This window comes from Podarcis vaucheri (assembly GCF_965113315.1).
Source record: "Podarcis vaucheri genome assembly, chromosome: 1".
Taxonomy (NCBI): domain Eukaryota; kingdom Metazoa; phylum Chordata; class Lepidosauria; order Squamata; family Lacertidae; genus Podarcis; species Podarcis vaucheri.
In genome coordinates this window covers 66,457,292-66,483,954 of record NC_138759.1, presented here as the reverse complement: position 1 = coordinate 66,483,954, position 26,663 = coordinate 66,457,292, and the positions used below count along the sequence as shown (strand labels likewise).

Below are 26,663 nucleotides of genomic sequence, written 5' to 3'. Positions count from 1 at the left end.
AGTTCATTTCATTTTTGTTGTTGTTGTTACAAAGAGGAATAAGGACCAAAGGGCCATATTGTGGAGCATCTTATTCTCACAGTGACTTCTGAGAAGTCTACAAGCAGAATATGAGACAATAGGACCCTGCCACTTGTGCTCCCCAACAACTGCCTCTAGTTCTGGAGATTGTACGCCGCCATCAAGTCCAGTAGCCGCTGTTAGCCTTATGCTCCACGAATTTGTTGAAAACCCTTTCAAAGCCATCCGAGTTCTTGACCATTATTTATTGATTTGTTCAGAGATTTCTGTACCATTCTTTACCAGAAACGGTCACAAGGCAATTCACAACAAAATAAGGCAGTATTAAACATAATTCCAAATTAACACTGAAAGCAATTCTCATAAAATACATAACATAATCAGCAGTAGCACAAATTAAAATTCACTACATCTTGTGCCAAGTCAGTTCTGGATCTCTGGTTTGGGGTTGTTTAGGGTAAAGTATCTGATGTTCAAAAATATCTGTCTGGTGAGTTATAAATTTTGAAAGCATCTCCTTTATGAGGAGGTCACGTTTGGAAGTGGTTAAACAAGTACTGTTCCTATTTAGCAATCCCAGGCTAATTCCTTTTCTAAAACTAACAGAGATTTCCAAAGTGGAATTATTTATTAAATGTAGTTATGATATCTAAAGTTGCAATCCTGTACCAACCTGCCTGGAAATAAGGATCATTGAACTCAGTGGAACTAACTTTTGAGTTAATATGTTATAAACCTATAATCTGTGCACAGTTTTCTGGGAGTAAGCCTCACTGAGTGTAGTGGGATTTATTTCCAGGCAAATCATGCATAGAATTCTGCTGTAAGTTGTGCTGTAAATAGAAAATGCTGTATGCTTTTGATGATGGTTAACTTAAGAAATATTTCTCTTACAGAGACAAAAACAATATATATCAACACTGGGAGTTTGGAAATGATGGTTGTATCCATCCTAAGGTGTGTGAGATATATAAGCATTTTTTTTAAAAATTATTCTCAATCTTCAGACTCCTACATGGAGACCATTAAGGCATATATGAATGAACGGTTAAATATGGCCTCCTACATGAACAATATAAATGTTTTCTCCCTTTTGTATTGTTGCATTGCTTGATTTCTCTCTAAGAATACCATAAAAGCATTTTATGATAATATTTTCCTTAAACTTCTGACTGCTGTGAGCTTTGCATTTTTCTTTTCCCGTTTTTCTAATCAGTACTATTCATTGACATGCTGATTTTATTGTACTTATTAATTTGTGGTTTGATTTATAGGTGTATCAAAGTTCAGCTTTAGTCTAACCTCAAATGGTGCAGCACTGATCTTGGCCAGAAATCAGTATTCCTAAACTGAAATACTCCTACTTGCTTAATCTGTTTCTACCCTACTCTCAGCAATTCTCCATGTCACTGCAGCCCTCATAAAATGCTGTGGGTGGGTGTGGAGCTTGGGAACACAGCAGGAAAGGTGATGCAAGAAAGCCTGACCAAACTTCGGCTCTTGGGACATTGGCTACAGCTGTATATAACTTGACATCCAGTTTGTGGACAAATTGGTACATTTTCTTGAGTGATTTGCTTTGTTTTGAGTATTGTGCCATGAATTCATTGATTGTCTTTGGAACTAGTTTCAGCCTTGGGGTTTGTCATCTGTATAGTGGTGAAATGCTTTCTAGAATGTTTTCAAAGTGCCTAATTACTTAATATGCCTACCTTAATATATGTGTGTAATACAATTGACTTGATGTGTAGTCTGTAGCTGGTCTCACTTGCTTGAGACTTTGCTCAGAATGCACTTTTAGTTCTTGTTTTGCACATGTATCAAAGGTGTAGTCATTACTGTGCTTAGGTTTAGCTGTGCTGGCCTGCTTTGTGTAGATAGTGTTATTTGGCGGTGCATGCTGTAGTTGCATATCTAAGATGGACAACTTGCCTTTTGCACCTGTACTTTTCTGTAATGGGTTTAGGGGTTGCTCGTGCGTAAGTTGCCGCCACTGCTGGCGAGGTTACCTGGTTAAACCCTTTCTGACTGAACAGCCTCCAGCATCGTGACTGCCTCAGTCACTGGCAGAATCCGTCAGTGGGCGTTTCTTGAACCTTTTCCAGCATAAAAGCTGTTTGACGCCAAGTCTCCTCCTACTCTCCCTGCGCGGAAGTCTTCTGCGCAGGGAGGGTGTGGGCAGCGGAGTACCCGTACTCTCTCTGCTGGTCTCCGGCGAGGAGTCTTGGAGCCTCCTCTCCGATTTCCCCATCTGCCCCCCTTCTCCACTGGTGTTACGCTGATTTCCTTCCTCAGCAGATGGGCTGCCTCTCTCCCTACTGGGACCCTCTCCGGCATCCCTCTGGAGCGTTCCCTCCACCTCTAGCTCCGATGGCAGTTCCCTGACATTTTCCAACACTTCAGTGCAAAGCACAACAGTGCCATCCCTTTCATACCAGGCTCAGCCCCTTAATCCCATAGACTTCAGCCCTGCGTCTGGTACAGAGACCAGAAAGTTGTCTTTAAACAATGGGCAATACCAGTGTAACAGTATATATTCAGAATGCCCTAGTTTTGAAATTCGGAAAGTCTTCATTTATTTCCTTTACAGTGTACCAAATATTCTATTGCTCATTAGATAAAGCACTATTTCATAGAAAAATGACTTCAGGATCTCATCTATTCTGATTAAAGGCTTAAAGAAAATAACAAAGTTTGAAAGGAAATTATAGATGTAATATGCACTCTGTAAGCATAAGAACTCTGCAATGCAGCCTAGGCCACTGTATTTTAGAGAGCCCCTATTTTCATATAATCCCTGATATTAACATACGTCATGTTGGGCTGCTAATCCTTAACCCAGGTGGGGCCAGGGTATGGCGAAAAAGATTCCTCGGTTCAGCCCCAGCAACAAAAAAGGAACATATGGGTCATTTGCACCAAAACTGGACCAAATGATTTATTGGCGGTGGAATGGGTTTTGAGGGCAAAAAGTGTGTAAGCAAAGGCTTGCCTCATTTTGGGGGTCAGTGAAAACTTTAGTATTTGTAGTGACTTTCAGTGGGGGCAGTGTTGCTTACTAATAAGATGAAACAGGAGAATTTCAACATCTCTCTCAATTTTAAAAATGGAGAGTGCTTTAGTGCTGCTTCAAGGGAAAGCAAAGTTGCAGTGAACAGCCAATCACATTATTCAGTGCCTCAATGAGAAGAATGCTTGTTTTCTACCTTATGCCAGTGGATCCTTTGTCAGCAGAGCAACTACACTAATCTAGGCATGTGGTAACATTCATATCATCACAGAGACATGACTCATATTCTGCAGGCATAGTGAGGGTTCCACCCTATCCAGTAGCCATCCATTGGCACATATTTTGAGAAGTTTTATAAAAGGCCTTCATGAAAATGCCAGTTGTGAGCTAAGTTGACCCTTAACAATGAATGGCACTCCATGATGCTGATCCAAAGAAATCTAATGTCATGTTTAAGGAGGGCTTTAAGCAGGGAAATGGAAAGTGGAAGGGAGACAAAGAAAAAACTAGAAAAAATGATTGGAAGTGGGAAAGGAAAGTGAATAGTAGAATTCTGCACTAAGTATATATATATGCATGGATTGAGCAGAAACTACAGTGATGGAATAATATATTGATCAGAAAGGAAAGTTTGGTTAGAGGAGGATATAGGCCATGTTGCGCCCATGTATAATATCAATTAAAGCAACAACAACTGCGGCAAACATCTAGAAGGGTCTTAGTGATTTTTTTAATACTTACATGTTACAGTCTGTATAATTATTTTCTACATTCTGTATAGAGTTGAAGTTTTGCATTAGTCAAATGGATGGAAGTTTTAAACAAAATTGTGTAGATGCAACATATCTTTTAATGTCATTGCCTAGCACCAGCAACTTTTCCTCCCATAATTCCCTGTGCTAAACTGTAGATGCTTGTCTTTCTACTGATTGCATCCTGGTATGTGTTACTACTCTGCCTTTGTCCTTTCCTACAGGCTTACCCTGAGTTTGTCCTGACCTACCTAGAGGAGCTAAATGTAAGAGAGGAGGTGACCCAGACGGAATACTGCACACACCATGGGGCCCAGTCTCCAGTTCATCGAGAGACAGATAGCAATGCAGCAGAAGAGGTCACTGTATCAAGCCAGAGGCAGGTCAGAGCAGTATTTTTTTTTAAGGAAAAACATTTTGAAAGGAAATGCTGTTGCCCTTCACAGTTTAATATCAATATTCCAAGTCAAACCATTTCTGTATCTGTAAAGAGAGAGAGAGAGTTTAACTTGAATATTAATTACATACACATGTTTGAGAAATAGAAGCGCAACATACAATCACACACAAACACATTTCCCCCCCAATAGCTCCTTTCCCCATGGGATAACATTACTTGTTAAAATGTACCTGCCAAAATATGCTTATCCAAAGTAAATATTTGTATGGAGCACAACATATATTCATTGTATGTTTGTTCATAATTTAATAGGTCCTGCAAAATGATGTCTGCAATGAGAAGCAACTTTCAGGACCTTTGGACGCCCACTTAAGGCCTGAAGGTCCCTCGGGGGGGAATAGGCAGCTGACAGTGGCACTGGTGAGGAAACTGGAAGAGAAACATCCTAAGGCCTCAGCTCAAAGGTAAGCCACTGACAGAACTGATATTTATTGTTCAATGACATTAGATGTTTTCCTTCAGTTTCATGTAAGATTGATTTCCTGGATATTATTGAAATATCTCAGAAGCCCTCTGGCTTGCAAGCAGACATGGAGTTTTGACCAAAACTAATGGAAAGGGGTGACATTTATGCAGGTTTTTTTAAAAAAAGAAAAAGATTGATGTGTACATGATGGAAGAGGATCACTGAGGTAATTATTGTTAACTTATTATGCATAGAAGAGTAAAGTGTATAATTTGGTTACATGCTTTGTTCTACTGAAGTTAATTTTATATGAGTACATCATTTATGCATTTGATATATTTTTACCTATAATATGATACAAAGGTAAAACAACAATATTAAAATTCAAAACTAATAAGCAATATTACATATACCCCTCCACTTTTTCTGCATTGGGTGTTATATGGCAATAAACTCACTGGATGTACTTAGGCTCTAGAACTCACAAAGCAGTTTGCATGAATATGAGATGTTTTGCATAATATTGAAATATATTTTATATATTAATTCCCTCTGTTGAGAGTGTTCTATGTTCAAACAGAGATTGGTCATAAAGGCATCTATCAAATTTCAGTCTTGGATTTTGGCAATTTTTCCATCTTTCCCGGCTGCTTAGGATTTGAACATGAAATGTGGAATGGTATTCTGAGTGGGCATTCCATTATGTTGCAACGTTCTGGTCAGATGATGCAGCATGGTGCAACTTTCTGCATTGAGTTGATGAAACAACCCCAGGGATTCTGAATATTGGTGACATAATAGGCATAGAGTACCTCTTCTATGACTACCACCATGCACCTTCTGTAGTGACATTTCAGAATTGACAGATTGCAAAAAAAGAAAAAGAAAAAAGTGTATGGTAGAAAGATCAAATTCTTGAATGAGCGCCTGGGAGTAACAAGATTCTTTGAAAACATTGGGGGGCGGGGCTCATAACCAATATCTGTTCTGACCATAAGAGCATAGAGGATGAAAGAGCAATGTTTTCTATAGTTTCATAATACAGTGGTACCTCACAAGACGAATGCCTCGCAAGACGAAAAACGCGCAAGACGAAAGAGTTTTCCGTTTTTTGAGTCGTTCCGCAAGACGAATTTCCCTATGGGCTTGCTTCACAAGACGAAACGTCTTGCGAGTTCTTGCGAGTTTGTTTCCTTTTTCTTAAAGCCGCTAAGCCATTAATAGCCGCTAAGCCGCTAATAGCCGTGCTTCGCAAGACGAAAAAACCGCAAGACGAAGAGACTCGCGAAACGGATTAATTTCGTCTTGCGAGGCACCACTGTATAAAATTCACTGACTTTAATTATATCCTCACAAATAGTACTCACAGGTTTCTAAAAATCTTTCAAACCTAAATCTTTAAACATTTCCCCCATTTACAACATTCCTTATGATCCAGGGAAACAAATTATTCAGTATTCTGCACAAAATTTACTAATACCTATTGTGGGTTGGGTGTCACTGAGAACCCAACTGCATTTGCAGATATTTGCAAGCAACCAGCACCCTCACACCAGCAGGTGGCCAGACTTAATGATAACTCTCAGTTAAAGGCCTTTAGTTGACCACTATTCTCTGTTCACATAAAGATCTTCACAAAATGTGCCATTTAGGGTTGCCCTCAACACTTCCAGGGCAATATGTCACTGGCTTCCTTCACAAGAATCAATGAAATCCGTAGATTTGATTATCAGCTTCAACACTAAACTACCTGTGTGAGAGACAAGCTTGTCCCTTTGTGTGACCTGTGGGATATGTTTACTAACACTCTCCTGCAATGTTTCATGCCGCGTGAATCCTACAATTGATGAACAATTAATGCCATTCACGGGAAGGTGTCCAATGAGGCAGCAACATGCCGTCCAAACCTGTGAAGTAAGGCATACAGTTCTGGTTGTGTTGAGATTCCAAAACATCTTATGCATATGATAGACACATGTGAGGAAAGAAGAAGGGGCTCTAAGCAGCTCAAAACCTAGGTGAGACAGTGGTTGAGAAACTAACACCAGGCTTACAGGGTTCTGGGAGAAATATAACAACCAATAACATCTTCTCAAATGTCCCTGGTCAGAGAATTAGCTGATTCTGGTTGGCACTTTCCCCCCACCCAGGTCCACAAATTCCCTGAGAGTTCCTTGCCTGAAAATCTAGAAGTCACTAGAGCTGGATTATTGGTTCTCAAGAACATTTGACCCTTGTTAGTTGTACTCAGGAAAGGAAGAAAGTCATTCCCCTTTCTTCAGTGCATAATGATACAGCAATCTCACAGAAGGAATCCAAGCATGAGACAATTCATTATTTAGCTAACGGTAGAGTGGACATTTGTGAGAGTCTCCGTATACCCTTCCAAATGCATGATCCAATAGTGGCCACTGTTGTTATTTTCAAACAGGGTGGACTTTGCCTTAATGCCTCTGTTATATGGAAGATAAACTTCCCACAATAGTATAAGCATCCCAAAAAATATGTGTTCTGCTTCCTAGTAGACTTAAGTCTTGAGCTGAACAAACTCTGGACTGACCTGAGAGAGCTCAATCACTAGAGCCTGAGACTCTTAATATCAGGGCTGTGGGTTCGAACCCCACATTGGGCAAAAGATTCCTGCATTACAGGGACTAGCTGACCAGCATGGTCCCTTCCAACTCTACAATTCTGTGATTTTACGAGTCTATGAAAAAGCCACTTTCCTTGCTGTATCAAGAAAGTTAACCTCAGGAATGATTTTTTTAAAACTGCAGGGCCAGTTTGTGCCGATCTTTGTGTTGCTCTGCTCAGCAAGGAGCAGGACGTAGGTAAAACATGAATTTGTTTGCCTGTCATTGGCTCTTGTTCCACCTACTGTTGGTCTCACTGCATTCTGCCCTGTCAGTCCCAATGGGCACCACTGATTAAGGGGCACAGGGGTAATCTAAAAATAAGATGGAAGAGGCTGAGAAGAAGCAGGTCATTATACTGGGAACCACTCCTGATTTCCCAGTTCACATTATACATGCACAATATTGAATGATTCACCAAGATTTGTGGAGTGCATAGATGCACACGCCGAAGAATGGTGTGTGTAAATGAAAGATATTTCATGTAATACAAATTGATACTGTTATTATGAAGACTTTGCAATACAAAGTGGCACTCAAAGTCTCACATTCGATTGATTTGTCTGTTCCAAAACAAAATAATTAGTATGGCAGATTATTTTTTCCCTCGTGATAGGCACTTCTGCCATTCAGGTCAGTTCTTCCCAAAATCCAATGGGCAGAAGGTGGGGGATGTTGGTCATATGGAATAATGCATTGAAAGTGAACTGTTGGCAGTAAATGGATACTTTTATGGTGGGTGGCTTTATAGAATGACTCCAAGGTAGAGCAAAGATCGTGCATGAGTCAAGTGAGACATCCTTGTCAGTGTAAACCTATGGCTTGCATCCAGGGTGGTGCAAGTAGAACAGTCGGGCTTTCTCACTCCGTCCTTCCCACTGCTGTCACTGTGCACTGGAAAATACGCTCTTGGGAGCCACACACACCAGCCCGGAATGTCATGGGATATTTCATAGGAGTCTGTAGGGAGAGGGGAGGATCAATATAAATTGAGTAGAGGCATCTTAAGGGAGCAAAGCTGCCATACACATGGGCCCCCGCCCAATGCCACACTCCACACTATTCCAAAAATTCCTCCAACTCTCAGGAGCAGCTTTCCAGGGTGCAATGGGATACAATAAGGAGGGGTAGAAGCCCCATTGCACGAATCAAACTTCACTCACATAACTCTGCACCCAAGCCTTCATCTACTACTGCACCTACACATACTTATATCTGCCAAGTGTACATTTATCCTGCTTGTACCTGCATGCAGAAATCCACATTAAAAGCACAGCAAAATGCATTGCCCTATATAATTTTAGGTATATGAATAGTCCCTATGACTTTTATGGGACCACTTGCTTCCTTACAATTTGGCCCTTCCGCCTAAATCAGTAGTTCCATATCAGGTATTTATTGGGGGGAAATCCAGAAGATTTAATTTAAAATGTTATACTTTATCTTTCATTGCCATCAATAGCAAAAAATATTAACAGGGTTTTGTCTTTATCTATATAACATTGGCCATCTACCCTTTTCCAATAGAAAAAAAATTCCTATAAATCACAGGTGAAATATTTAGTTTATATAGATATAACTAAAAGCACTTTTATTTCCCATCCTTTTTTTTTTGCAGTGAAGAATTTAAGAATTTGTTTTTTCCCCTTTTATTTTTTATTTTTTAATTTCTTAAAACATAACACCTTGGGTTTTCTGTTTTCATGAATCAATTTTTCAGTATACTTAACCCCCACATTGTACTTTGTGGGAAAATTATGATGGAGTGAATCTTTTCACTGAAAACTCAAGCTTTTCCTCATGATTTATCTGCCATATAAATGTTCTAAAGGTTAAAGCTTTGAATTGGGGACAAATTAGCTTTCATTACATGCTTTAGTTGAATCTTGACAAAATTACTCAGCTCTCTGTTTGAGCTAGATAATTTAAATTCATTTTTTCTGTTCTTTTTAGATACAGCAATACAAACCTAACTCAACGTGGTGCAGAAGTAATATAGATGCTGTGTTTCATGTTTTTCACCTGCCAGTGTGAGGTTGTGGTTGTTTGCATTCTTATATTAAATTGAGCAACTTACCTTTATTTAAATTGAATAGAAGTTGTTTGGGGGGGAGAACTGTAGCAGCCAACAAAGCATGGTGACCCAGCTTGTCACCCAGTGACCTGTGAGAAGGAAATAATGAACTGTGAGTAGCTGTCATCTTAACTGCTTCTGACAGTTTGGCTATGGGCACATCTGTGTTAGTTGCATGGAAAGGCCTTTGTTGTTTTCCCACTAGTGACTTTGCAGACCGCTGTGGGGTTTGCTCGCTGCCCTGCTCCTCTACTTCCCTCCTGTTTTAGCAGGGAAAACAGCTGCCAATGATGGTCTTGACATTTCTTTTAATGATTTACTTGGCATTTATTTAATTATAAAGTACAAATCATATTGATGTATTAAGCCTTTTTGGATATTTTGAGGGAAGTTAGGATCCTGCCACAGTTAGTTTTGCAATCCGTTTGGTCATACTTCCACACTCTGCATTAACTCTAAAAAGTGTTTGTCTCAAAACTTGTCTACGTAATAATTTTGGCTTTAGACCGTCTCAATTTTAAATGATTAATTTTTACATCAACATTTTAATAATTTAAAAACTACTATAGTACTACTATTAGTATTGCTACTACTACTGTCACAGTAGTCCTATGTAAACAATTGTAGTAATAATTATTATTACTGCATATATGCCTGTTTTCCTTTCATGGTTTAGACCAGGATTGCCTTTTTTATTCTTATTTAAACTTAATGCTTATGAGCCAGAGATACGTGAGGGGAAATTAAATGTTCACAGTGGGCTTCTTGTTTTCCCTTCTCCGCACCATTATCTTTGCCTCCATTCCTCTACCTCCATGTGTGAAAAATGCTTTTAAAACTCTCCTGACTTTGAAAAGCAGATTCTCTCACAGCAAAGAAAAAGAAATGCCCCACTTTCTATGCAGTGTTCCTCGTGCACATATGTGCTCAGTGAAACACCATTTTTTACAGTTGGAAACAATCTTAATTTCTCTTCCTTGATGATAATTCATTCTCAAGCAAAACAAATGATTTTTCTTTCTGAACTGAGTAAAATAAATCTGGAGCTACTATGAAAGAAATGATATACAAATGATTATTTTTGTTCTGCAAACTTGGATATTTGGGGCAGTGCATTTCATGACAGTTTAAGAAGGTTATTGGAAATGCTAATTTAAATAAGTAGAAAAAGCAACCAATGTGAACAATAAATTATGATCCATTTTCAAAGATGGCAATTTTATGAAAGTTTTATAACCCCTCTTATATCAGTGACTGAGGGCCAAACTAGCTGAGACACCATTTACAAAGTAATTGTGTGATAGGCTTTTTAAAACGAGTAACTTGAATCCCAATCTGGATTAGTCATGCTCAAGGGTGTTATTTGTATTTGAGGAGGAAAGCGTCCACTGATGTCCTGAACGTAGTTGTTTTTCTGCAATGCAAATAGGTGGCATGACCCCCGAGTTCTGAATCAGGACCATGGTGGGAGAGGAGGTGCACTAGTGCAATGGGATGCCCCCTCCCCACCTCTATGTGTGCACCCCTTGCCCTCCCCAAATCTGCTCAAGAGGGTTGCAGGGAAACCCAGGAACAGATTTAGGGGGGTGCAGGGAGAGGAGATGGGGAGAGTGTTCTGTGGTGCAAGGAAAAATGCTTGCACTGGTAGAATGTTTGCCGTAGCACTATATTGAATGCAACCCATTCTCCCTCAATCTCTTAACCATGGTTAAAAATTGGGAGTTCCTCAGGACTGTATGCCTTTCCACCTCTCCTCCTTTCCCTTGAGGTTGTGTGTTCCCCTTTCCTCTCCCCCATTCAGATTCCCCACCCTTTCCTTTTTCATCCACCCATTCATTCATTCATTCATTCATTCATTCAGTGTTTATTGGCATAATCCTTTCCTTTTTCAGTTCTAACTATATAGCATAAATGCAATGAGTTAAGTGCTAATCATAAATGTCTGATTCTGGTACAGACGTGAACTGTGGCTAGTGGTAACCATAATTTGCCTGACTCAGGTGGCGGAGCAAACTATGGTGACTGTATGTCAGGCAGTAAGGTAAAGGTACCCCTGCCCGTTCGGGCCAGTCTTGCCAGACTCTAGGGTTGTGCGCTCATCTCACTCTATAGGCCGGGAGCCAGCGCTGTCCGCAGACACTTCCGGGTCACGTGGCCAGCGTGACAAGCTGCATCTGGCGAGCCAGCGCAGCACACAGAACACTGTTTACCTTCCCGCTGGTAAGCAGTCCCTATTTATCTACTTGCACTTGATGTGCTTTTGAACTGCTAGGTTGGCAGGCAATGGGACCGAACGATGGGAGCGCACCCCACCGCGGGGATTCGAACCGCCGACCATGCGCTCGGCAAGTCCTAGGCGCTATGGTGACTGTATGTGTATGGTGACTATGGTGACTGTATGTCAGGCAGTAGAAGGGGGAATTGTTGCTGAAGCAGAGGGGGAGAGGCGATATGAAGAAGGTGCATTGCATGTATCTGGCAACTGCACCATGGTTTGGCAGCAACATCTGAACTAAGCCATTATGTCTGCCGTGAGCCTATGTAAGAAATTAATCATCACATTCAATATGTACCATGCTTGTATTTAACAAGTTGCCTCTGGTGGTCAAAAAAGGCCCTATGTAGTCAGATGCCCTTCCCCCACTGTGATGGGATAGAGCCACATGGTCAGCCATTACTGTGCATTTATGAGTTTATGCAAGGTTTTCTCTTTTCTTTCTAGCCTTAGTTTATAGTCTTTTTGTGTGTGTGGAGGCTGCACTGCCAGGTGGATACATTCATCTAACCATAACATTCTACCCCAAAGGAAAGAATCCTGAAGAAAAAAGCAGGTATCTGACTCCACAAGACTCCCCTGTCATTTCACAGTGCTTACGCCTCTTTGTAAATGTAGATGCTTTTCATTTCCTGTCCTTCCTCTGTCTCGTTCTGCGGTGCACATCTTATCTGACTTAAGCCCCCACAAACAGGATTGCATCCTGGAGAGTGGCTGTCATCTCTTCAGCAGGTCTGCCCCCGTTTCATTACAATGCGGATGGGAAATCCCATTCTTGTCACTGCGATTACAATAGTGCTGTGCAAGTGACCTACTCGGATGTTTTCACAGTATCTTTAAACATTGAGGGAGGCTTTGAGAAATGTGTTTAAAGAGAAAGGTATCTACTGAAAGCTTGTGAATGAGATGTAAAGACATGGGGATTTATCAGCAAAGCAAAAGCAGTACAGGTTTGTGTGCAGCGCCCTCCGCCCCACAAGGAAGAGACAAGTATGATAAATATATGACACAAATAAATCTAAGCGTATTTGAGAAAATAATATATGTATATTTTAAAAAACAAATATGTATGCCTGAAAATTCTGCAAGATCATGACTCGTGGCTCCTACGGAACTTAAGGTGGCATTGTGTTTACTCCTTTGGGCTGGATGCCCCTGTGTTCTTTTTATTTGTGAGTTATGTGTGTCTGTTTGCATGTGGCCTGGAAACTGTCCTTTATACCAGGGGGTGGGCATAAGATATATTGGGATCTGCTAGTTGCTCTCTGGTTTGCAGTAAATCAGAAGGTCTCCTCTGCCCAATGCAGCAAGTAAAATTGCAAGTAAAAGGCATTATCTGCCATGGGTAGCCTAAAGCCAGTTACTTACTTCCCCTTCATGCTCAGTGTTCCTCACCTGTAAAATATGAGTATTGATTAATTACCGTTGAGCACGTTTTTGCACAAGTGTGAGGGCTACTTTTAGAAACCATGTTAGAATCCCTATCTGTAGCAAACAGAGGTGTACATTTGTACTTGTAGATTTGTACCTAGGGTATGAGTCATGGGCTAGAGAGTTCCAGAAAAACATCTGCTTCTGCTTCCTTGACTACGCAAAAGCCTTTGACTGTGTCAACCACAGCAAACTATGGCAAGTTCTTAAAGAAATGGGAGTGCCTGATCTGTCTCCTGAGAAATCTCTATGTGGGACTAGAAGCTACAGTTAGAGCTGGATATGGAACAACTGATTGGTTCAAAATTGGGAAAGGAGTACGACAAGGCTGTATATTGTCTCCCTGCTTATTTAACTTATATGCAGAATTCATCATGCGAAAGGCTGGATGAATTAAGATTGCCGGAAGAAATATCAACAACTTCAGATATGCAGGTGACACAACTTTGATGGCAGAAAGTGAGGAGGAATTAAAGAACCTTTTAATGAGGGTGAAAGAGGAGAGTGCAAAATATGGTCTGAAACTAAGATCATGGCCACTGGTCCCATCACCTCCTGGCAAATAGAAGGGGAAGAAATGGAGGCAGAAAGAGATTTTACTTTCTTGGGCTCCATGATCACAGCAGATGGCGACAGCAGTCATGAAATTAAAAGATGCCTACTTCTTGGGAGAAAAGCGATGACAAACCTAGACAGCAGCTTAAAAAGCAGAGACATCACCTTGCCGACTATGGTTCATATAGTTAAAGCTATGGTTTTCCCAGTAGTGATGTATGGAAGTGAGAGCTGGACCATAAAGAAGGCTGATCACCAAAGAATTGATGCTTTTGAATTATGGTGCTGGAGGAGACTCTTGAGAGTCCCATGAACTGCAAGAAGATCAGACCTATCCATTCTGAATGAAATCAGCCCTGAGTGCTCACTGGAAGGACAGATCCTGAAGCTGAGGTTCCAATACTTTGGCTACCTCATGAGAAGAGAAGACTCCCTGGAAAGGACCCTGATGTTGGGAAAGATGGAGGGCACAAGGAGAAGGGGACGACAGAGGACGAGATGGTTGGACAGTGTTCTTGAAGCTACCAGCATGAGTTTGACCAAACTGCGGGAGGCAGTGGAAGACAGAAGTGCCTGATGTGCTCTGGTCCATGGGGTCACGAAGAGTCAGATACGACTAAATGACTAAACAACAACAATGCGTCATGGGATGCAATTGATAATTGGGTCTGCCCTCTGATCCATTGTTTTGTATCTGGTTCTGTAGCCCCACCTCCAGCTCCAGAACTTGATGCAAATTAGCAGCATAGTGGGGGGTACAGAACCAGGTACAATAGAGTTCCCATTTTTTAAAAAAGCACTCACCATTGATCTGAAATGCTCACTTATGATTTACATTGGAAAGTAGTGTAGAGAACCTCATGTAACCTGATCAAACATTCCACTCAGTATATTCCATAAACACCTCGGGTTGCAAACACTTCAGGTTACAGACTCCGCTAACCCGGAAGTAGTACCTCAGGTTAAGAACTTTGCTCCAGGATGAGAACAGAAATTGTGTGGCAGTGGCGCGGTGGCAGTGGGAGGCCCCATTAGCTGGAGTGGTACCTCAGGCTAAGAACGGTTTCAGGTTAAGAATGGACGTCCAGAACGAATTAAGTTTGTAACCAGAGGTACCACTGTATTTGACAAATATCCAGTATTCCCCACAGCCCTTGTGTAGGAAAAGCAAAGTTTCTCCATCATTTCCACATAACTTGCACCCTAGACCTCATCTGAAGGCTTTCTGTCAGCATTTGTGCTTCTGAAATAGCATTACTTTAGTTTATCTCTATTTTTTCCTCTCAAGCCTCTTGCACTAAAACCATGCAGCCCTTTTTGCAAGGCACCCAGTGGCTGCTCTGCCTTTCTTCCAATGGAAGCTGCGGCTTCCTCACAGATACTCTCTTGAACTGTGTCATACATGTTTCTGGTGTACTCTTATCAGCAACATGCCCGTGGGTTTGTGGATGGCACATGCTCTCAGAGCTACAGCTGTTGTGTGTCTTTCTGCTACACCTTCCTAGGCAATCTGCCCTTGGGTCTCCTGATGGCACACTTTCTGAGTTGCAGCTGTTTCTTCATCTGCCTTCAGAACTGTTCCCTCAGACATGTCCAGAGATGCCATGTAGTCTTCTCTACACACTTTCTTCATGCGCTTCTAGAGGGAGTTTACTGCCAGGACAAATGCCCTGTATGGATATGTGATTCTGCTTTTTCTCTCAGAATGAGTTTTCCGTACTCCTCAGATTGCAGACCGATGTTTGCATACTGTTAGTGTGATTTCCCAGGGCTGCTTCAGAAGAAATAGGAGCTGCTTATTTATAACTATTCCATTGGGTATACTTTTACAATCCTCCTTTCCCCATATTTGTGAGGGAATGTTGAAATGAGGAGTAGAACTGAGAGGGAGCTCTGCCCCTTCCAGGGGCAATCGCTGGATAGGATCCCCTTTTACCCATTCAGTTCTGTAAGGTTTCCTTAGTCCTGAGAGTTACTATAATTGGAATGGGCCAATCAGGAACAACTTCACTTAATAGATAATCAACTTAAATTTCTTTTCAGTGTTAGGCCATCCATTACATATGAATACATTTTAAACATAAACTGCTCTCAGTTGATTTAATGTTGCAAATATTGGGTCAGGGAGGGTTATTTTATAAGCTAATCACTTAATGGGGGTGATTAACCAGGCAGTTGTACAAAGGTGGCAAAAGAGATAGGGAGGCATATAGAGTTAACTGTGCATCTTCAAGAAGTTGAAATCGCATTTGCTGTGGGATGGCTTAGAATATGATCCGTTACCGTTCTTGTCCCCACTTAGACCAAGAAGGAATGGATAACATCTTAGTTGTTCTCTGTTTGTTGTGGTTTGGTATGACAGAAGCTCTTCTCAGTTTGGGGTGTGAGGGGAAGTGGATTGCTTTGATGAGAATAAACTCTTATTGGATAGGTATATAAGTAGGATTTTAAATTTAAGATCACAGGAAGCTGCCTTATGCTGAGTCAGACTGCTCGTCCATCTACCTCAGTATTGCCCACAATCATGGTCTATGACACCCCAAGCCTGGGATTAAACCTAACACCTTCTGCATGCATGTTTACTTTTTAAGGGTGGTTCATATGACAATCCATATTCCCGATTTTGGAATAGGGAGAGGAGTTCACAAACAAACAAACAAATAAATAAATATATAAATATTTAAATCGGCTACAGACTACCTGAAGTGACTACAGTGTTGCAGAAGTGGCATGTGGCACCCTCCAGAGTATGGGAAAACAAGCTTACTCCATCTTCCTTGTGAAGGTGGCTACCATATCTCCTCCCCGTCTCCTTTTTTACAGGCTACCCAGATCCCTCAACCATTTCCTCATAAGGCTTGGTTTCCAGACACTTGATTGTCTTGGTTGTCCTCCTCTTCAGATGTTCTTGGAGGGACTTGTCCCCCAAACTGCTGCAAAGCAGGGTCCAAGAGGGTTAATGATGTAATTACTCTGTGATTCTCATATGCATGAATACTTAATTTTCATTAGGTGTTATTGTTGATGGGAGTTGTAGTCCAGCAACATCTGGAGGGTACCACGTTGGTTACCCCAGCTTTATTGTGGGGAAATTACAGAAACAATTAGAAAACCCATACACTTTTCAATTAAAAATTCTCACTGTTGTACCCTGTCTTTAAAAGTAAAAGGTACAGGTTTAAGCATAGAAATGTCATACCAGCTGTCAGAGCTGCTTCCAGATCCCAGCTCACATAGGATCACGCTAGCCAGCGTTCACTTTATAAAAGTCTTTATTGAGCTACAGATTCCATTTCCGAACTGCAGCGTGCAGCTCTACGTCTTAGAAGCTAGACCGACGAAGCTCCGTCTGATTCCCCGCCTCCTGTACACCAACTTAATACCCTAGCCTTGCTCCACCTCTTACGTCTTTCCTTCCTCCTCTGGGTCCCTCTGCCCCCCGGGGTCTCCTCCTTCCTACTCTCTTCCGACGCTGACCCCCCGGACCCTTCTGCCTCCTTGCGGCGGGCTTTAGGACCTGGCTCCCTTTCCGGGCTGCTTACTGTGCCTCCTTCCTGTGTATTTGAACTTGGCGCGCGCCCCCAACCTTCCACTTTCCGCTTGACCGTTTCTTCGCTCCCCGATGGAGGTGTGGCCACTCCTGACTCATGCCCTCCCTCCTGCGGCGAGCCGCCGGATCCCGATGCCTGGCGCCCTTCCTCCCCACTGCGCTCTGCTGGGGACGCTGGCCCCGATTTCCAACTACTGCTCTCTGAACCCCCTCTGGTTCCTTCTTCCTGGGGTGTCCCCCTAGGTTTCCCCCTTGCTCTGGCCACTGGCGCTCCTTTCTGTGAATCTTCCGATTCGCTGGAAAGACTCGGAGATCTCGGGTCGTCATCATCACTCATCTTTCCTTCGGACTCCTCCCCCTCGCTCTCTGTTTCCTCCCTTTCCTGCGCCTCTGCTCCTGAACCCCTGACACCAGCAATCAACAAAGCTTCAGGAAAGTTGAAAATGAGTTATTGATGTCCATTTTTAACATATTCCACAATTAGAAAAGCTAAACATCTTGTATAGCTCAGTCCATAACTTTAAACCCTGTTCTCTCTAAGTTGGAATGAAGGTGCTAAAAGAAACATTAGAGCCAAGGCAGGCCCAGCCCCAAATGTTTTGCTGCCTGAGCTGTACAAGATTGAGCCTCCTCCATCCTCTCATTCCATCTACAGAAGCTGACCAAACTGGCAGTTTAATCTTACTATGGCACTTGTCAGGGGACAGCATCCTTTACTGCTTCTGAGGGTAGGAGGCTAGTTTAGGCAGGGCAGGGCAGACTATGCAGCACATAAAGGTCTGTCCACTCACTGCCCCTCAGCTGCCTCACTCTGCCAGTGGTAAGGCTAGCTCTGCCTATATTTTTACATATAAAGCATTGTGATCTATTCAAGTATTTCAAAACAGTAGTCTTTAACCATTGCATTAACTCCTAAACTTTGTGGTGGTTCTCTTGACCCTAGTGATGGTTAAGAGAAATAGGGGAGGAGGAGGAGAAGAATAATCTGTTTTGTTCCAGTTACCAGAATGTAGGATTCATTCTCAACTCTTTTCTTTTTTCCAGTCAGCTATTTTTCGTAAAGCACATATTCCACCACCAAAGCTTATTGTTTCCCATTTAAAATCATTCTTTTTGACTTTGCCAGGAGGGATATCAGTTTAATGCCTCATCTAAAGAGGACAGGATCCCCCCCCCACCGCTTTCCCCTAATAGTCCTGCATGGTTGCAATGTCAGCATTGAACCTTGTGCTTAGACTCTTGTGTGGGCCTTCAGCAGATGACCTTCTGCCCCAGAGGCAAGAATGTTACTAATGAAGGCATGCTGGCCCTGAAAGTGGGGAACATGCAAAGATGAAGAAGTGGGCTGAACAGGTCAGACCAAAGCCATTTTGGTTCATGCTTTCCTCTAAAGAATGGAATCATCCCTCCCGGCCTCCCCCCTCCTACTGCCTCATGGTGACCTCCAGCCAGTTTTAACTTATTCACTGACCCTGGAATTAACACCTTTCATTCTATTAATACTTTCAGGATCTATGACCACAGCCTTTTCCACAGATCCCATATGTCTAACTTTCCAAGTATGTGGTGACAATTCAGAGAATTGTGTGCGACTTACCCAATAGTGTGGGTTTTAACTTCAGAGGCTGCTGCTTTTAAAAAAAATAAAAGTGGGAGAGGGAGTCAAAAGTCCTGCTTGGGTGTCTACCGTCCTTGGGAGTTTTGTCGCTTGTAACCTGTTGGAGTAATGCATACTACTTAACTCAAAATAACTGTAATTGTTTAGAACCATAAACAATATTAATAAAGTTAGTGCAAGAGAGAAAAATAAACCAGAAGCAACAAAGAAAATTGTTAGAATCCTGGAAATGTTGGGTTGTTGTTCTTTAAAGTAGCTGTGGAGATGAGCTTTTCAATATATGTAAGTTTTAAAAGATGATCCAGTAAAAGCTGTGCTGTTTTATGTCACCAAAGGAGGTTACCTATCTTTCCCATATATGGTTTCCTCAATCCTTTCTATAGTTTCTAATGAGGCTCTTAACTCTTAATTTGAAACTGGGGAAAAGTTATGAGGAGACAGTTCATGGTTTTTATTTTATTTTTAGAAGCAGTGTTTTCCAATAACTTTGAAGTTTGGCTGCAGCATGTGTGTCACATGCATCAGGGTTTTCATAAAATAAATAAATTTGTAGCACATTCCTTTCAAGTTTACTCAGAAGAAAGTTATATTGGGGCTTATCTTTATTGCATCCTTAATGACATATTTATTTACATAGCAATCCCTCTTCCCCTTATTTCTTTTTGTCCCCCTTCTTCCCATTTCTTCTCCTTTCCCCTCCCCTCCCTCCCCTCCTAACAACTCCCCACTCTCTTTTTATCAATGAAAACTTTTAAAAATATGATTGCTCTGGGGGTATTTGGTGGGGAGTTACTGATGGGGAGGGGCGATTTAACCCTTCCTAACTGCAGCTTCTGCTTCCTCAAAATTTTCCTATACATGGCAATAAGGCTTTTTTAAAAAAGCTTCCATTGGCATCAACGTCACATAGAATATATCTAAAGCCTAATTTGTAGGTAATGTTGCATTCCCCCCCCCCCCCCGGTCATCCTGAAATTCTATGGGATTGACTGAATGTTATTAAGCTTAGCATTGCCATATAATGAAATCCTTGTTTTCCACACCCTGTGCTTCGCAAACTTGCTAACTCTAACAAGGAATAAGAAATTAATTGTCTAAACTTGCAGTTCTAATTATGAATTCAACATTATCTCTGTAATAAATATTACAGGTGGATTAGAATCCAAATCCTTTTCATAAAAAGACTGTGTCCTAATACTTTTTTAATTCATACGGAGCTTGCTGTGCTATCAAATCCATCCGTTGGTGGGAGGGGAGCAGCAGCATACTTTACACATTTTATGCATAAGGTTTTTTAAGCAGAACCTCCTTTTTCACACTGAGTTATAATTTTGTTTTGCTTAAGCTTATAAGAACCCAGGTAAAAATAACTACATTTAGAGCAGTTTCCTCAGCTTGGCAATCTCAGAGGGGGGAAATTTCTAGATTAGTAAAAAAAAAATTGCCTCTCTGTCTCTTTCTCTCTTCCTTGTAAATATCTAGTCCTTTATGTTAGTCCCATTAATGTCTGCTAATAAGTTAGTCTTCAAATATCAATACGATGATGTGGGCTTGATGGAAGTTAAATGTCCCTAAATCCTATGAATTGATCTGTGTGAGCTGTTTTCCACATGAGCGGTGGCTTCACCGAGGCAGACATCCGCTAACAGTGGAGGTCAGGGTGATGAAGGAGGAGCGGGCTTGGCGGCACACATGCACTCTATTCCTGACAGTGTCTTGCTTCGGCAAAGGGAAGTGAAGCGCGCATACCATGCTCAGTGGCATTTCCAAATGCAGCTCAGCTGGGGGCCTGTGCTTATTGCATCAGTGGCACATACTGAGGGGGGGGGAAGAGAAATACATAATTTTGTCAAAGTAGTAGATCACAATCTCCCCCTCCTCCTTCAAAATCATCACCACCACACACTAATAGCTCTAATAGATACGGATTTTATGCATATTTCAGTCACAGCAGTATTTCTAATGCATATGTGAAAGGGTTCTAATTTATGTCTACCAACTGTGTGGTGCCCTTCTTTTGGGTAATGTCATCATCCTAATGGTGTTTCTATTATACTCAAAGGTAGTAAATGAGGCTTATTGCAGGAAGGTAATTGATTTTCACTGAGTGAAAATGTAAATAGCCATAAGAAATCCTATGAAAGACAAGCAGTTTGAAATTGTCAGAGAAATGAGTCACAGGCACGACTTGCTGGCCCTTGTATTTGTAAAAATGCATGTGTTTCCTCACCCCAACCCCAGCAAAAAGAGAGAGCCAACAATAACATATTTCCTGTCGTTTTATTTCAGACAGCAGCATAATGGGAGAATGTAGATGATTTTGTGTTTTCCAGTGTGCTTTATGAAGACGTATTGAACGTGTTCAGGAAGGTTGGCTCATTTTGTCAGATTCCCCTCAAGTGGGAAAGTCTGTGAATATTATTTGTAAAATCAATGTGGCAAAAAATAAATAAAAATTCTCTGGCATTTCTGTGCTTTAATATAGTAATCTAATAAATCCACTTCCTGAATTGGGGAAGTGAGCCTTCCGTGGTCACTGGGCATGACAAGATTTGTGCAAATGTCAGAATTCAAGAGGAATGGGTACATTTAAAGAAAACATGCCCTTCATGTTCTCAACTGCTGTGTAGTCACCCTTTTAGGGAATTGTTTTAGATCAGTAAATATAACCACCTGTGGTTCAGAACTCTTTTAACTATTCGTCCCCTCTTCTTTTGCCTATCAGGAGTGTTTCTTTCTATTATCCTTACTTAACAGTGTGTGTGTGTGTGTGTGTGTGTGTGTGTGTGTGTGTGATAGAATGTAGAGTTGGAAGGGACCCCAACCACAAGGGTCATCTAGTCCAACCCCCCACAATGCAGGAATATGAAGAGAGAGAGAGAGAGAGAGAGAGAGAGACTTGCTAATATGAGCATATCGCACTGTCCCAGATTTTTTATAAAAAACGGCTGCTGTTTCTTTGTGTTGGAGGAATTACATTTTAAATCACTGTTGGTTTTCTGAATCATTCCCTAATAGGTTAGATTTCTTTCCTACAATACATCATTTAGCTGTACTGTTAGTCTTGCTGTTGTGTTTGGAACATTATTTGCCAACTGTGAATATTTACCCTGTAAAGGTAAAGGTAAAGGGACCCCTGCCCACAGTGGCGTAGCGTGGGGGGTGCCAGGGGTGCCGGCCACACCGGGCGCAACTTCTGGGGGGCGCGCTCGCTGCCTCCGGAGTCGCCGAAGAGCCTCGGGCGCAGGCTGTAGCAGAGCCGCATGTCTCGCGGCGCCTGGCTGAAGGCGCCCGGCAGGCAGCAGCTCTCAGCGCTCGCCGCGGAGGACGCGCCAGGCAGCCCCTCCTCACAGCCCCGCCTCCGCCGGTGCTGCTGCAGCTGCTGGGCCATTGCATTTTCCTCGCCTCTCTGCCCCCCTCCTCCTCCGGGCAAGCGTCGTCGTTTGGGCAGCAGCGCCAGCGGCAACTCGAAGGTTAGGGGTTAGGGGGGGCGCAAATTACGTGCCTTGCCCCGGGTTAGGGGGCGCAAATTACTTGCGTTGCCCCGGGTGCTGACAACTCACGCTACGCCGCTGCCTGCCCATTAGGTCCAGTCGTGGCCGACTCTGGGGTTGCGGCGCTCATCTCGCTTTATTGGCCGAAGGAGCCAGCTTCTGGGTCATGTGGCCAGCATGACTAAGCCGCTTCTCGCGAACCAGAGCAGTGCACGGAAATGCCGTTTACCTTCCCACCGGAGCAGCACCTATTTATCTACTTGCACTTTGACGTGCTTTTGAACTGCTAGGTTGGCAGGTGCAGGGACCGAGCAATGGGAGCTCACCCCGTCGTGGGGATTCAAACCGCCAACCTTCTGATCGGCAAGTCCTAGGCTCTGTGGTTTAACCCACAGCGCCACCCGCGTCCCTATTTACCCTGTAGCCAGCTATTAATTACTGATTTAAAAGCACATAACATTGGATCCGGAGTGTTTCTTCTGAAAACAGGAGCATTCATTGTATCCCAGAGACTGAGAATCCAGCAGAGGAAGGGGGAGAAGACATAGCTTGAGTTCCCCTAAAGCAACCTGCACCAGTTCCTATGCTGTTCTGGAGGACCCCCCAAACCCTTGGGAACAGGATTTCAGGGGGCATAGGGGGCTGCAAAAAGAAGAAAGAATTGGCAAAAATGGTGTCTTTCCTTGCTCCGATCTTGCGTGCCACTCACACAAACTTTGGATCTAGCCTACTGTTTAGATTTGTTGAAAATGCATTTGAATAGTTTGTCTTTCTAGGGGAATATCTGGGGTAACATAGAATGCTTTCTATGAGAAAGGCTCTACAGAATTATAGATTGTTTCCTTTCTATTTCAGTGCTCTTGGGATTTTACATCCTTCCACACATAATACACCTAGAGACAGGACAGTATTAGCAATCAGTCCAAATGAAGATTGTAAAGTATTCAGGTAGTGCAATGTTCGATGTTTCTTAACCCAGTATAGGCTCTAGACTCCTTCCCCATTTATCCACTTTCAAAGTGAATCAGACCAGATGTTTTAGTAGTCAGAACACTTCCTAGCAGTTTTCAGACAGAAAGCTGTGACACTGATATATCTCCATTAGAAAAATATCAGAATTTAGCTTTCTTCAGGAAGAAGATTCTCATTAATATGATAATTAGGAACTGTATATAATAAATAATTACATGTCTTTCTTTCTAGTTTATTTCTGTCATGCCATATTTTTTAGTTTATTGCTGTCATGCCAAATTCAGCCATGCTCTCTACCTGGTATTCCAAGTTTAGCACAATAGTTTAAAGACAGATATATGCATAAGATTAAATATTAAGGATCTGGTATACTAGCAGCCCCCTACTCAGTGTTGCTCAAGAATAAAATATGAAACCTACCAAATCAGTGCAGTTTTGAAATTAGTGGTTAAAATCGGTGCACTTTAGAAAGGTTCCCTCTGCCATCTTTATTCAAAATGCCATCTTTATTCCTTGATCTTAGGAACTATTATACAAAATCTGGTTACTAATCTTAAGATGTGTCCAAATGCATTGCAAACAAACACCTTTCCAAAATATATAGTATATTAAATTCAAGTGGGTATTGCCCAATATTTGCCACTCAAGTGATGACTGTAAGATTTCTTCCTAATGGTTGAGGTGAAATAATAGGGGGGCATATTATTTGTTTAAATTATTATAGTAGAATAATAATATTATAGTAGTATTATATACACACACAGACATTCGGTGTAACAAGAAGCTGTCTGAATACGTATACATGTACAGCCATTGTTGATTTGGGTTATAGAAACTAGTCAACCATGCACTGATTAATTCTATAATCTGAAATATTGTAGTGGGAGTAAGCTCCTAATAATATAACATGAAAGAAAGCTTTTTTTGCCAGCCTCTGCTTCTCTAGCTGAATTTTTTATACTGGAAATATGAACGCAGGTGATATCTGTAAACATGGTTTCCTGTGTTTTTAAGAATTCATGTCATTTTGTTGTTTGGTACTAATTTTCACCTCAGCATGAATTAGCAATGACTGAAATTAGCTCAAAGTGAATTATAGTGGAACTATTTTGTCTCATCAGCAATGAATTTTGTAGAAGAGGCTCCCTCCTCCCCTCCAAGGTACTGAATTGGAAATCTTTGGATACTTATTATTAATTGAACCAGGACATTAAAGCCAACGGTAGTGACATTGTGTATACAGTGGTACCTCGCAAGACGAATGCCTCGCAAGATGAAAAACGCGCAAGACGAAAGAGTTTTCTGTTTTTTGAGTCGTTCCGCAAGACGAATTTCCCTATGGGCTTGCTTCGCAAGACGAAACGTCTTGCGAGTTCTTGCGAGTTTGTTTCCTTTTTCTTAAAGCCGCTAAGCCGTTAATAGCCGCTAAGCCGCTAATAGCCGCTAAGCCGTTAATAGCCGCTAAGCCGCTAATAGCCGCTAAGCCGTTAATAGCTGCTAAGCCGCTAATAGCCATGCTTCGCAAGACGAAAAAAACGCAAGACGAAGAGACTCGCGGAACGGATTAATTTCGTCTTGTGACGCACCACTGTGCTAAGGTGATTGACTCTGGGCCTGGGAATACCAGTCTGTAGGCAAGCAGAAGAATCTAAGGCTAGGAGATTTCTTTCCAATTGGACTAGGAACCCGCCACCTATGCAGTCATTATTCCAACCAGCATAGTATAATGCACTGCCCTGCCTTCCCCTACTTTGCCTGAATATTTTGCTTGCTTGTTGAAATAATGTACTGTTGCACATAGGTGCTCAACTTCCAAGCAGCGAGAAGTTTCAGCATTCACCCAGAGTACAGTTTTGTTTTATATAAATGTTTTAAAGGGCATTAAATGTTTTAAAGGACAACAGCACTAGTAAATAATAATACTGTTGCACAGCACCCTAATCTCCAAGCGATGTGAGATTCCAGGGGTTTCAGGCACTCCCCCAGGGCCCATGTTTCCTTTTTGAAATGAGGCACAGCAGAGACTGTACTGGTCTTTATGATATATGGTTTATTTACAAATATATAACCTGAGCCTAAACTGGAGGGGTTCACAGCATCAGTACCCCAAGAAGGCCTTGCTTCTCCCATGGCTGCAGCCTTGGATTCAAACAGAGATTTGACGCTGCTTTCTAACATTGCTCTCCCTCTCTCTGTCCAGCTTCTGCTTTCCTTCTCAGTGACATCATTCCTTCCTATCCTAAACTTCTAACTCACATTGTTTCCAACTTTAAACCCTGGCTTTATCTGTTGAGGGAGGGGCCCTACCTATTTGCCGTTTCACACTGAGTCTCTTTAATCCTTTGTCTTCTAAATGGTCCATCATGGCAACTACTTCATCAGGAAACTAGCCTGGCTTAATTGGCTTTTAACACTTCTTGATCCAAGCTTTAGAGACATCTGGCACATAGCTAGATCCAGGGATCACAGTGGTCTGGCAATATCCCAAGATTAGAAGCAGCCTTTGATTAAATTCTAGCATTTACTGTATCCAGGAATCTAGAAATGTCTAGCACCCACAAACTCATAACCATGCAATAACACTTGAAATACTAAAGGTAGGGATGGGGACACCAGTCACCTGAATGGCTTTGTGAAAAACCAAGGTAAATACAAAAAGCACATTTTTCCTTGGAAGAAGGTCAAAGTAGGCTTGTGGGAGGGATTTAGACAGGGGAGGGGGAGACATACACACCACTGGAATTCAGAGCATTATTTTGTGTGTGTGTGTGAAACTTTTACCTATATAGCTAGTGTTATAATGAGGTACAGTGGTGCCTCGCAAGACGAAATTAATTCGTTCCGTGAGTTTTTTCGTCTAGTGAATTTTTCGTCTTGCGAAGCACGGTGTCGGAAAAGTTTTGGAAAAGCTTCAAAAATCACCAAAAACCTCAAGAAAGGCTACCACACCGCGTTCTATGAGTTGCTCCTCGAAGTCAAGTCACAACTGTATTAACAGTGTTAAGAAAAAGGAAACAAACTTGCAAAAAACGCAAGACGTTTTCGTCTTGCGAAGCAAGCCCATAGGGAAATTTGTCTTGCAAAGCAGCTCAAAAACCGCAAAACCCTTTCGTCTAGCGAGTTTTTCGTCTTGCGAGGCATTCGTCTTGCGGGGCACCACTGTATAAAATTATAACCACAATAAAAATCAATGGTTGTTTCCCAGTATAATATTGAAGATGGGAAAGAGCCATCTTCTTGAATCTTCTTGAGAATCTCCCCCCCCCCCCGCATGGACATCTGAAGTAAGCCCCTGTTCTCATTTCCATGTCAATAAAATATTAATAAATTTTATAACTTATAATTGCTGCTTTAAAAAGTACATGGAAAATCTCCAGCACAGTCTTTAGAGTTAATGATGTACTAATACCTG

General features: G+C 41.9%; 1 protein-coding gene across 7 annotated transcripts in view; it reads left to right on the top strand.

Moving 5' to 3' along the window:
• DCDC1 (doublecortin domain containing 1) overlaps positions 1-26,663 on the top strand; it is a 250,032-nt gene that overhangs the window by 129,646 nt on the left and 93,723 nt on the right. For all 7 annotated transcript variants that reach the window (XR_014218616.1, XM_082218872.1, XM_082218870.1 and 4 more), the window contains exons 17-19: positions 918-978; positions 4,008-4,166; positions 4,496-4,647. Coding sequence is in view for 6 of the 7 variants with exons in the window: in XM_082218872.1 (XP_082074998.1) it covers positions 918-978; positions 4,008-4,166; positions 4,496-4,647 (372 nt within the window). In the remaining variant the exon portion in view is untranslated. The remainder of the gene's footprint in view (positions 1-917; positions 979-4,007; positions 4,167-4,495; positions 4,648-26,663) is intronic.